This window comes from Nilaparvata lugens, chromosome 9 (genome assembly GCF_014356525.2).
Source record: "Nilaparvata lugens isolate BPH chromosome 9, ASM1435652v1, whole genome shotgun sequence".
Lineage (NCBI taxonomy): Eukaryota > Metazoa > Arthropoda > Insecta > Hemiptera > Delphacidae > Nilaparvata > Nilaparvata lugens.
This window is the reverse complement of record NC_052512.1, coordinates 25,443,355-25,456,660: the sequence shown is the minus strand read 5'-3', so window position 1 is coordinate 25,456,660 and position 13,306 is coordinate 25,443,355. Positions and strand designations below refer to the sequence as shown.

Sequence of the window (13,306 nt, the reverse complement as noted above, 5' to 3'; positions counted from 1 at the left end):
TCGTTCAGCCTTCCACCATCTTTGTACTCGCACCACAGATGCCCAGACCTCATAACGAGCTGCTATTTTGGCTCATTCTTCCACAGTCAAAAGAGGGGGCATTTTTAAACTGAAACAAATGAAAATTGGTGTTAAACACAACCTCAAGGAGTGCTCTAGTTCTAACGGAATTGGGTCATAAATAATGAAATTATAGCTGTATAGAAATAGGGAGTGACTTATCAGACACTCTGTACATGTATTTGAATATGAACCCAACTGGAACTGCATATAAACCCATGTATTTCACTGCCGCAAGTGTGCTCTCGGAACTTTGAAGATAGAATGCGGAACTCCTGACCGCACTCTGTGTGCGGACTTAAGTACTCTGTGTAGAGATGGAAATTACTGAGATATTGCAATTATTCAAATGCTAATGAATTAGCATTTACTCTAACCTATATTCTGTGTAGGTTTAAGTACACTCACATTTTTACTAAAAAGGTACTGTTTTTCAGGACGTTTCGGTTGGATAACTATGGGAACGACACACATCCCGTACATCTTCCGCACACCTGACGAGAAATATTGTGCGGTGCGGATTGTTGAGACCAGTCTGCTCAATCATTACATGAACTTCCTGCATGCGGACATCTATTCGTGTACATGCATCAGGAGCTACTACATCACTGATGCCGAGGCCAGGCTGTTCAACGACATCAACATGAAGCATTGCGAGGGCCAGTTTGGCAGAGAGCTCTTCACCACCAAGGATCTTGTTGTTAGGTTCGTCAAATTACTATCTCAAATATTTCATTTAGTTTTCAATTAAGTAAAATTTCACTTCTAAAGCTACGTGATAGCTCCCGCTCCATCAGGAAGAAATCATGATGTCTACTGATGGAAATATATTGGAAGTAGCATTTGTTCAAATGCTAATTAATGAATAATAATTGTTATTATTAAACGAAAATCCCAATAAATGCTGTAAATTGCCTCGAAGACTTCTGCTACTGCAAATATTGACAACAGGGTAAACAGCAAGATTTTTTTTTGTTATTTCTATTAAAACTAGTCACTAGGACTAACCATTAATTTTGTTCTGTTATTTCTTATCCTAAATTAATTTTTATTGCTAAAGTCTTCCAGTGAAGCCTACAGTTCCAATCTATAATTTCACTACTTTAAATTATTTCACTACACTTTTATTCAATATACTTTAATCACTCCACTAGCACTACACCAACTCGAAGGGCTTTGTTCTCTTCAACCTCCTAGTGAGTTCAGTGTTGTCTAGTAGTTGGATGACTTCGGTGTTGTCGTGTTGATGAAGACGTGACTCAAGATGGGCTGCCAATCGTCTTATCTCACAGGTCACATAGGGGATGTACAGATCTCGGTGCAAATCGCTGTTCCTTATGTACCAGGGCGCATTCACCATGTTCCGCAGTACTTTGTTTTGGAATGTTTGAATCTGACTGATGTTAGATGTTCTAGAGCAGCCCCAAAGCTGAATTCCATACGGCCAGACAGGTTTTAGAATTTGTTTGTAAATCAATAACTTGTTGTCCAATGAGAGTTGTGGTTGACGGCCCAACAGCCAATAGATTTTACTGTATTTGAGTCCTAGCTAGACAGCTAGATTGAAATTCGATAAGCGCTACTATACAAAAACTCAGAATGTTCAAAAATTCAAAAATTTGTCAGATGACAAATACTTTTTGTATAGTAGCGCTCAGTAATATTATTTTTTTTCTGTTTTTGTTACTCGTCACCAGCACTCAAACTAAGGCTTTGCTGGTGAAGCCAAATAATTGTAAGATTAATCATTTTCTTTCGAGTTCCAAGTGTTCATTATTAGTATATTACATTTTCAATCTGTATTTAATTTTGTAAGGTAATAAAATTTGATGTGATTAAATATTAAGTATATTACCATTTTTTAACCATGCTTAGGTATGTTTCAGCAGGACGTCTGCGAGTTCTAACACCTTTTTTAATTTCTCCTACTCTCACTCACGTTCACTGTGTTCTCCCACTCGTTTAGTATCTGCCGTAGTTCTACCTACTTTCGCTGAAACAAACTATTTTTTTAATAGGTACCTTGCAAATTGCCATCTAGTCTAAAAATACTAATGAGCATTTTTTTCTAAGGCTGGCCACTAACGGTTGAACGTGCATGCTCATACACTAATATTCAGCGAGAGGCTTCAAACATAAAATAAACAACCAATATTAATAAATAGCCAAAATTACAAATGATAATAATGATTGAAAAATAGTTTAACCTTAAATAGAGAAGCGAAGAAAAATGAACTATACAAATATTGAAAATACAAAAATCCAATCTCAAAAAATTCTGCTCGAAGCGTTTTGTTGTGGTCCCAGCTGTAATGACAAAACAATGTACAATCCGGGTCCTTTAGCTTTGCCTATCAGCGGAGCGCCACCCGTTCAAAAACATCGAACATTTTGGAAAAAATTTCCAAAAGCTTTCCATAAGCAACAGATGCTCTTCTGTATCTTCTCAAATGCATCGTGTTTCATCCGAAAAGATACACAAGGAGCTTCGTGGAGTACGTCGAGCACAACACAGCCCATCAGCTGACATTCGTTCAACATGCTTCTTCCATTGTTGATGATACGTTGCAACTCTCTCTTTCATGAAGAACCTCTATGTCTAACGAGCTTCCTTCAAGGAAGCTCTGCAGGGTGCTTTCTCTATATAGGGATCTAGGGTCTCTGAAGTTGTTGTTTTTCAAAGCAGTAACTATTAGCCCGCGAACCATATCTTGCCGATATGCCGTTTCAAAGTGACGGAGGCAAAGCTATGGGACGGGTACTGTAGGTAAGTCGAAGTCGACTGTGTATGAGCATGCTCGTTCAACCGTTAGTGACCGGCCTTATGTGATGAAGTGTTGAATTAATAAGATGGGTGGTTGTCACGAGGACTTCTACTTTTAGCAACTAACTGATATTGACAATTATTAAAAACTAGCTGGCCCGGCGAACTTCGTACCGCCAAATAGTTTGATGCATCTCATGACTAAATTAAATGAAATGCACTGCATGCATGAAATAAATTGAATGAAATTTAGCTGGATGCACCCATGAGGAGGTGCAATGCGGCATTTTATTTATATAGATAATTTTCCAACTTCAAAATAAATAATTTACTAGAAATCAATTAATTCTGAACACCGAAGACAGCACAATTATTCGAAACAAAGCAATCAATGTCTTTAGGCGTGTAAGTCTTTAACCTGAGGCCGCACTGCTGGATGTTTACACACAAAACAGTCATTCTGTTTCTAGGTGGGGCGTTTAGAATAAAAATATCGGTGCACCGAGCTTTGCTCGTTATTTTTATTTATTGATAAACAGAACAAAATTCTCTAAAATGATCGTGTTTATATTTCACAGCTGGCTATATGTCATCTTATGAATTTCGGGGATGCAATATTTTGATTTTTCACATACTCACTCGCTCACTCACTTTTTTACTATCCACAGCTGTTTCAGCCAAGGATAATTATCCTTTTAATGTCGTTCAGCGAGTTTTCCCAATGATGAGACCTAGTGCAATCGAACTTTTATATCATAAACCTACTATGTTCCAAATTCCGTAAAAAACGTTAGAGCCGTTTTCGAGATCCGTTGAACATAAATAACCAGATATAAATATAATAGGATATTAATATAATATCGCTTAATATAATAGGATACATGGGCGGTTATGGCCCTCTCCGGATATGACACACTCTTGCCTACTATCTACCGACAGCTGTTGTATGACGCAATGATTATAACAGCTGATTTTTATTTCTGTGTGTGGCCAGCTCACAAATCTTCTCCCATAAGGATTACATGTAAACTTTGAAGGACCGTAGGAAAGAGTCCTGAAGTCGGATTATAAACTTGATAGGCCATAAACCTGGTCCTGAACATAACAAACACAAATAAAAAATCAAATTCGGTGCACACATAAAAAAGTTAATGAATGTCAACAATTGAGGCTCGATTTTTATTTATATAGATGAATATTCTACTAAATTATAATTTATTATAGATGCACATTCACACTCTCTCTGCTCAAACACTGCTCTGCTTTTGACACTCTCACTCGACAATTGCAAGGGCTTGGTCCGCTGGAAGCAAACTAATGATGCTATCTGTTCTGTGATTGTAGGTTAGAAGACGCGAGGGAGTTCTACACGTTCCTCGACGTGTGCTACAACAAACTGGTCCGCTGCGGCAACGACTCCAAGGACAAATGCGGCTTCATCCGCATCAACGGCGAATCCGTAGTTCCCTATACGGTCCGCGACAATCACAAATACGTGCCTCTGTTCTATTTCGAAGGCGAAACTGAGAACTTGAAACTGAAAGCGGAGAAGTTGGAAAGCTGGCACTTGGCCTACTTAAAGTTTTGTTGTAAGGTTCAGGGCATAAGGAACGAACTATTTGCTAGTGAAACATGCAGTGTGATTAGTTTGAGTGATATCAGGAGCTATTTTCCGCCGGGCACGCTGTTCGAGGATTACTGGCCGAATAAGGTGAGAACTACTTGAAAATTCTGTAAAAAATTAGTGGGTCACTTTCCTGTTTTAACCGAAATTCTATCAATATTGATTACTTCATTTATACAGAGTGTTCTACGAAATGTGTGACACCCGAAGACCATAGATTCTACACTTTCTGAAATTCAACATAAAAGATTCTACATGAAATATGAAACAAAGAATGTTCAGTAAAATTTTATAATATCGACCTTAGTTTTCGAAGTATATAGATTTTTAGATATTTTTGATAAACGTCAATAACTAGAAAACTTAGTCAAAATCTAATTCTAAGTATATGTTTGGAAAGAAGAAGAAATTTCCAATAATTTTCATACATTTAAACATTGTAGATCATCTTTTTAAAAATAAATCTTGATTGGCAAACACAATAAATTACAAACAATAAACTTTAAATAATCCAATATACATTTGAATTGAACTTGAAGATAATTGCGGAGTACATCTCGTTACGATGGTCTGAGCAGCACTGAAGAAAATTCATCTGCACTCGAAGGAACTGAGAGCTGAGACGCCTACTTGGCTTCCTGGAATACTCCCTATAAGTTATATTTCATCCTTATTTAACCCTTATTTAAAGAGTTTGACAAATTTACGACAGAACTTGAGTTTGTGGCCTACGCCCGACTTAACATTAAACACTGGTGTGCCTTTTGAATGCTTGCTATCATCGGCCTCCCCGTTAATGACTGATGCAGGTTCTCCCGATATCACTTATATATAATTTGTTTTTGTTAGTTTTTTAATTTTTTATGAGCGTTCAAACTGTTACATATGTATAATTTTTTCTTTATTTGACGTTTTTCAAATGTTTGAACTCGACGAATGAACTTTTTTTCAACTTTGATCACCCATAAAAAGTTGAAAAACGTCAAACAATGTACACATTATCTATATGAATGTTATTGAAAATTTCTTGCTCTTTCCAACCATATCCTTAGAATTAAATATTGTCTGATAGTACTCTAGTTATTGGCGGTTTTAAAAAAATATCGATAACTAATGTCGATATAAGAAATTTTTACTTGACATCTTTTGTTGCAAATTTCATGTAGAATCTATGGTATTCAGCTGTTACACCTTTCGTGGAACACTGTATATTTCCCGTTTTGATGTATCAATATAAAAAATCTGGTGTGGCGCACTCACACAACTTTCCTTGCCGTTATGAAAATTAATTACCTGACGCTAGTGTTCACGCCCATCTTAAGTCTACTATTCAAAGATCTGAGCCAGCTGGTGACAGGACAATAATAACGCTGGAGACACACGAGGTCTGCTATCTCTTCATAGTGAATGATTTAATAGAATCAACAGTTGCCAACAGTTTGCAATTGAATAATCACATTTTCTCGAATTTCGAGCTTATTTTTGATTTTATGTGAAAATGTTACTGAACATTAATTATAAATATTTTCATGCTCAATCTTTTCCACTTGAAATGTCTTGTCCAAATTGTATCTGAAGCCTGATAATTGAGAATCTAAAATCAAACTTTGCATAGATGGGGCGGAGCTCCTGAAATTTTCACAGATATGGGACTTGTGACAGTTGATAGAGCTTATCAATGACTATTTTAGGTATAAATTTGGTCAAAATCGTTGGAGCCGTTTTTGGGAAAATCGCGAAAAACCCTGTTTTTGACATAATTTTCGCCATTTTAGCTGCCATCTTGAATTGCATTTGATCGAAATTGTTCGTGTCGGATCCTTATAGGGGAAGGACCTTAAGTTCCAAATTTAAAGTTATTCCCTTAATTGGGAGATGAGATATCGTGTACACACACACACACACCACACACACACACACCACACACACACACACACAAATACCCAAAAACCACTTTTTTGGACTCAGGGGACCTTGAAACGTATAGAAATTTATAAATTGCGGTATTTTAATTTTTTTCGGAAAGTGTGCCGAAAAAAATACTTTCCTTACCTATGGTAATATTCAGTAAGATTCACTTCTGTCAGCACCCCTTATAAATGACATCAAGACATCAATGCTTTCCATCCATCCACTGCTGACAGCTTGAAAAGAAGCTCACTATAGATATGAATCAGCTGCTAACATTTGATTAGGCTACATTAATTTATATACCAATAGGCTATTAGCAAGACTTGCTATATACAGCACTTCTATCTATGTACTACTTCCCATATAGGTGGTCCCTGAATAATGTTCATTCCCGAAATGTTGATCTGATTTCTAACAACTAACGAAGAAATTACAGTAAACCTCCCTAATTCGGCTTATTGGCTAATTCATGGATGCTGTTGGTGGGACCCGGTGCGGTCCACCTCATAGCCTACTCCCCTAGATTCAACATTCATTTATTGCCAGAACATTAAAAACAAATGCAAGACATTGTCAAAAAACCATACAAGCAATAACAAATTTAACAACATCAATATATCACAGGTCATCAAGTTACATTAGTAAGTCATTCATACTGTAAGGAAAGCAGTCAATTAAAACGAATTTAACAGCATCAATAGGCTTACATCACAGGTCATAAAATTACATCACATTATCAAGTCATTTATACTGTAAAGACAGCAGTCAATTAATAGTATCTTACGTCACATGGACGGGAAGGGGCCATTTGCAGGCGAGAATGATTTTTCTAGTCGAGGCGTTAGCCGAGACTAGAATTCCGAGCACTGCAAAAGACATTCACGTCCAAGTAACGTCCACCTGGAGCGCTGAAGATGTTTTTTCGTAGCAGTTTTGCTGTTTCTATTAATTTCGGAACTAGGAAACATACTCAACTGTAAAGAAAACATATGGTTTCATTACAGTAGAGTATGCTGTAATGAGAATCATATTTTTATTTGTTCTGCAAACAGCTGTTTACCGGCTTGATTTCATGCATGGAAAACAGCTGAGATCGAATCACTATGACAAAAATATTTTTCACACAAATTTTGAACTGTCTAATCTCAAGTTCTTCAATTTCAACTGGTAACTTATTGTAGGCCTACATCATTTTTCGAAATTCAACAAAACTATTCAACATGATGTGGTACTTACATTGTGTCATTCTGAGTGCTGTAGTTTGTCTAGTATAATGGCTGTAAAAATTACTATCAATTTGAAAACTTGATCATTTTTTCTTTGTGTACATCAGGTATTCATCAGTCTAATCATGCTATCAAATTACAATATTTCCGGTCCATTATTCAGTTACGTTCGACTCTTATCAATTATATATTTAGTATTCATCATTATTACAAAAATAAAAGTATTTGTAAAGAATCTGGGGATGAAGTTGTATACCATGAATTTGTGGTGAATGACAGAGTGGTGTTATTAGAATTATGTTTTGGAACGTTTGGCGTTAAGTGAAGCAGGCCACTCACTACACGACAGTTTGTTCCAACTACTTTGGAACTTTCACCACTCACGCTCCGGCTGGTTAGTCAGACATCCCCACTCACGTTGCGTGATCGGCCAAGTCAGTTGAACAGCTCACCAGACTTCCGACAGCATTCACCCCCCCCCCCCTCACAACAACCCCACGTTCAGACGTCGAATTGAAGGACCTCAAGTATGGATGAAATATCGTTTTATAATAATATTTTATTTTCAACAAAAGTATAGCAAAACAATGTAACAGTTGAAAAACGTCACAGATAAATAACAGAAAATATCAGTCATAAAATAAAACGCTAATAACAAATTTATGATAATTTTCCTCACTCTAACAAGAATTCGTCAACATCATAGAAAGCCTTCTTACTAAGAAAAGAATATAGTTTTGTTTTGAATTGTTTTCCTCAAAAATACCTCTCAAATCAGCCCGAAGTTTCGCAAAAAACCTTTGTCCCCATAGTAAATGGCTTGCTTAAGCAATATTGATTGTAATGAGAGTTTGTTAGAATAATTTTTTTTTGCTAATAAATTTTGAATTTGCAGGTGGTTGAAGGTCAGCTGTTGGTATCTGGGGGACAGAAGGGAAACGCTCACACGGGCATGAACCACTCGGGCGGCATGTCCTGGATAAAAATACCCCCCGGATCTACGCCCCCCCTGGCGGCTCCCACCCCGAATGCAAATGCATCCAACACTATCATTGTCAACAAGGTAGCAACTATGATTCATATCAATACTTATACTTATATCAATAGTTCAAATACTTCTAATAATTATTATTTTTTAATTACTAAATATTGGAATTACTGGCAATGTATTGAAATTGTTTGAGAACTACCTGAGAAATAGACACTTTATGGTCAACCTAGCGTGCAATCATAGTGGATTGTTTAAATGTGACGATTTTGGGGTTCTGCAGGAAAGCATTTTAGGTTCCATTTTGTATAATATCTATGTAAATTCAATTTCCAAAGTTATTAGACATGGAGAAGTATTAATGTATGCTGATGATATACAGCTCTGATTGTTGGACATAAGAATTTAAAAGTGGCTGAGCAATAAATACAGTTTGATCACAACAGAATTCTGAAATGGTCCCATGACAAATTTCATAATTAACAGGAAAAACTGTACTAATGCTTGAATAATTATTATTAAATAATTGCAATATCTTAGTAATTTCCATCTGTGTACTAATGCACTTTGAATCTCCACATCTAAAGCTGCGTACACATACTCGCGCTTCCAACCCGCACCAAGCACGCACCCATCATGAACGTTACGGAAGATGTTAGATCTTCTCGCGTTCCCCGGTCGAACCACTCACTGTTGCTCGCCGGTCGATCATCAATCGCTCTGCTGGAGTGACGTTCGGTTGCGGAGCAGAGCGACAGTCTGTACGCACCTTAAGATGCAACGTAATTCCAACTGTATTAAGGCATGACTGTCATTGCCTTCTTACAAATGTTTCTCAAATCTGCACTTGTCCGTCTCTAACTTCAGTTAATAGTACCCGTTACCTTGGCATTATAATCGATAGCAGCCTGAGATGGAATCCTCACATAGACTACATTTCAAAAAAACTTCAAGCGCTTAATGCAAAAGTATTTTATTTGCATAAAAATATCATCCCTGACTGCTTGTATCTGATTTATAAGTTTTTGATAAAACCAATAATTACATACGGCATTGATTGAATCATGGGGAAGTGCACTTAATTATCTTTCATCTAGAGTTAAACGAATACAATTGAGAATATTGAAATGTATAACTACTAGAATTCTTGATGTTAATAATATTGATCCATACAACCCACGTAGCTTACGAATACCATATCGCCCAAACATTTCTACATTTTCAAAATTGTAATACTTTACATTTTACAAAGACAATTTACACTATAGACTCCTTGCTCCTCCCTCACCCTACAATTTAAGATCTCCGTCAATCTATGTAGTACCCAGATTCAATAATATTTATGATAAAAGATCCCTCCATTATCGTACTTCCCTACTTATTCAACAGACTTCATCCAAATATTGGTGACTACTCTAAGAAGGGCGTAATGTTGTACCTCAATAATAACAGCACAATCAATTTATAAAACCAACAATATCAAAAACGTACATATAATTTAAGAAACAAACGTCAAGTTGAAAAAATGACAGCATATGCTTACATTATTAGAATTTTTCAAATTTTGCTGACTGAAGTTTTAAATTTTCCTTTTATTGTCACTGCCGCCTGCCTCCACGATAAAAATGCATTATTACTAGTGTGAAACAATTTTCCCTTTTCCTTTTTTATTTCATTCCTTTCTAATAAATTTTCGTTATTTTTCCCTTTTTTATTAATTCTCTAGCAAAATCTGATGTATATTTCTTATTTTCTTTTAGCACTTTATATTTGTTTTCTTTTATCTCATACTTTTGAGGTGTCATATTTATTTTGTCCAAGTTTTATTTAACTTTTGTAACTTTTTTTGTAACCGGGCACCCGCCGAAAAACTTTCGGGTCTTGCAGGACCCTCAATTGTTTGAATTGCGAATAAAAATTTTGATTTGAGATATGAGCTGTAAATTTGATAGAAGTTGAGTGCAATACCCTTTAAAATACCAGTTTGATAACTGACTGATACACATTTTGTGAACTGACCAATTTTTGGTGAGCTCTTACAAATGTCAATTAGTATACAATATTTTTATCTCTCTCATTTAGAAGCATTGAGACTGTGCTTAGAGCCTGGCTTACAAGTTCACACTTGCCGACGTGTTAAACAAAGTTTAGTTACAGTGTAGATTGCACAGTGAGATCGTAAACTTGAATCATCTAGTGGCTTATACTCGAAATGAACCACATTATACGATTATACCAAAAGAGACTTGACATGGATTTAATCCAAATAAATGATAATATTTTGACGATATTTGATACAATTAACGTTTGAAAAATTATTAAAAACAATATAAAAACCTGTAATAATGAAAACTTTCATTATACAATTTTTTATAGGCTATTGTTTTTATTAATTTGTACAAAAGTAGCCCATATATAAGTGAAGTGTTTTTGAATGAAAAAGACTAAGAAATTGTCAAAAAACCACCGATTTATTGATAATTAGAAAGACCGGTTTCGGTTATTACACCATTGTCAATCTCTGATAAACTAAAACTAAATACAAGAGCAGCAGAATTTATACTAGTAGGCGAGTACTGCTATTGGTCGAGGGCATGAACGCCTGCATTGGCCTATCTAGACAGTCTCCTCCCACTAAACGGTGTGACAAAATGGCGGCTTAAACAACAGAATCGCCATGATAATAAAATTTACTTTCAGTACAAAATAAGAACCAAGAAAACAAGTGTGAAAGATAATACAACAGATATGTAAATGGAAAAACTATTGACTAATGTATGCTTACAATTTTATGATAAAACTAAATTCGTAGTGTTGTATTGGTTGAAATGAATCTGGTCATTTAAACTATACTGGGAATTTTCCTTAATTACTCTTGTTATTTCTAAAGCCTCTAGAATATTCAAAGATCTGCCTTTGTTATTAACATTCAGAAACTCAACATTCTCCTTAACTGTGAACTTGTGATTATTTGTTATCAAATAATCTGCAAAGTTAGATTCCCCATTTTCTTTATTCCAATCTCTGATGTGTTCTTTAATTCTACTTTTGAAACTTCTACCAGTCTGACCCACATAACAAGCATTACAATCATCACATTTAAGTTTGTACACCCCGCTTTTATCCCAAATGTCATTTTGTCTTTACTCCAGCTAAATAGACTATTTAAAATCGGTTTGGTCTTGAAAGCAACATGGAATCCATCAATCCATTCCTCTTCAATTCCCTACCTATCTTATCAGATACATGGCCTAAATATGGGATTGTTATCCAAGTCTTCTCCTCACAGTTTGAGCCTACAAAGCTAGAATTGATTGAAATTTGTCTATTAATTTTACTCAATAATCTGTCCACCATACTTTCTTCATACCCATTTGTGACTGCTATCTGTTTATTTTAGTGATCTCAATATCAAAATCATGATGGCTCATAGGTATTGTTAGTGCTCTATAGACCATGCTATTGAAAGCAGCAAGTTTGTGAGAAATAGGATGACAAGAATGAAGAGGAATGATAACATCAGTATGGGTTGGTTTTCTGAAAATAGAATACTTGTGAAAACCAGTGCTATGATCTATTCTTGAATCTAGATAATTCAATACACAATCCTGTTCTACCTCTACAGTGAATTTTATACTCTGATGTAATCCATTCAGATAGGAAAGAAAATTGTCTAGTTGTCTGTTACTTCCTTAAGCAAATAATATCAACATATCGAAACCAGTAAACAATTTTATCTTTGAAGTGTTTTTAATTAACTTTTTGTACAACAATGTGTAAATAAAGAATTTGATTTGGTTTAAACTGGCACTGTGCAAAAGGCACTTTGTTATATCAGTTGTTTATGAATACTCTGACTCTGTATTACAAAATACTCTGTATTCCATCATTGAATTCATGTTAACCTCTGTGTTATGAATTTGATATCCTGGAAAAAAATTGCTTTGGGGTGAAATTCTTTCATTTAAGATACCAGTAAACATTCAAGGTTGTTATTTGACAAAATTCGTTAAGAATGAAAGAGTATTTAGCTATTTGGAAGGTCAACTATAGTGTATAGTATTATGTATTTTGTGCAGTGTAATAATTGATATACTCTTACAAAATTCATCAAATTACATGATTTTAACCATAATTTTGTTTTTATAGGTGCCAGCTTCGCTTGTGAGGGGTGGGGCGGGCTCAGTGATAGCCACGTCCCCTACCGTGGTGGCAGCCAATGGGAATGCGTGGGCGGGGCTAGTGGGAGGACAACCCACCTATCAGCAGTCAGCACAGGTCAGGACCATGCAGCCGCCTATATCATCCATGCACAGTGTAAGTTAATAGTCATTTATACAACATTCCTATAATGAGGGTCTTTAACGCACGAGTTAGATGAAGAGTAGCGTAGCTAGTGAACCCGTGTCTAAAACATCTCACAAGTGTTTTTAAGACCATGTAAGACTGTTGTATGCACTATTTCATCTTCGGCCACTCAAGCAAAGTATCATATTTCTGACTTGTACCAGTAACATTAGAAATTATCCAACTAGCCTATATGGTAAAAATATCGAAATTACAAGTCAAGAAAAGTATCGAAAGCTACTCAGTAGTCCAGTCAAGGAAGGGTTATAGAGGAAAAAGTTTGGAAGACAATTTTTGACCCCGCAGTTTTGTTTAGGGCAGTAAGGAGGTAAATATATCAAAAGTCCCCACCAACAGTCTCGAAAACTGTTGGAAATATTACAAAA

General features: G+C 35.7%; 1 protein-coding gene across 2 annotated transcripts in view; it reads left to right on the top strand.

Annotated features, from left to right (window-relative positions):
* The window catches only part of LOC111057943, a 55,594-nt gene that overhangs the window by 11,145 nt on the left and 31,143 nt on the right, over positions 1-13,306 (top strand). For both annotated transcript variants that reach the window (XM_022345424.2, XM_022345426.2), the window contains exons 3-6: positions 498-765; positions 4,169-4,535; positions 8,481-8,648; positions 12,723-12,890. In XM_022345424.2, coding sequence (XP_022201116.2) covers positions 498-765; positions 4,169-4,535; positions 8,481-8,648; positions 12,723-12,890 — 971 coding nt within the window. The remainder of the gene's footprint in view (positions 1-497; positions 766-4,168; positions 4,536-8,480; positions 8,649-12,722; positions 12,891-13,306) is intronic.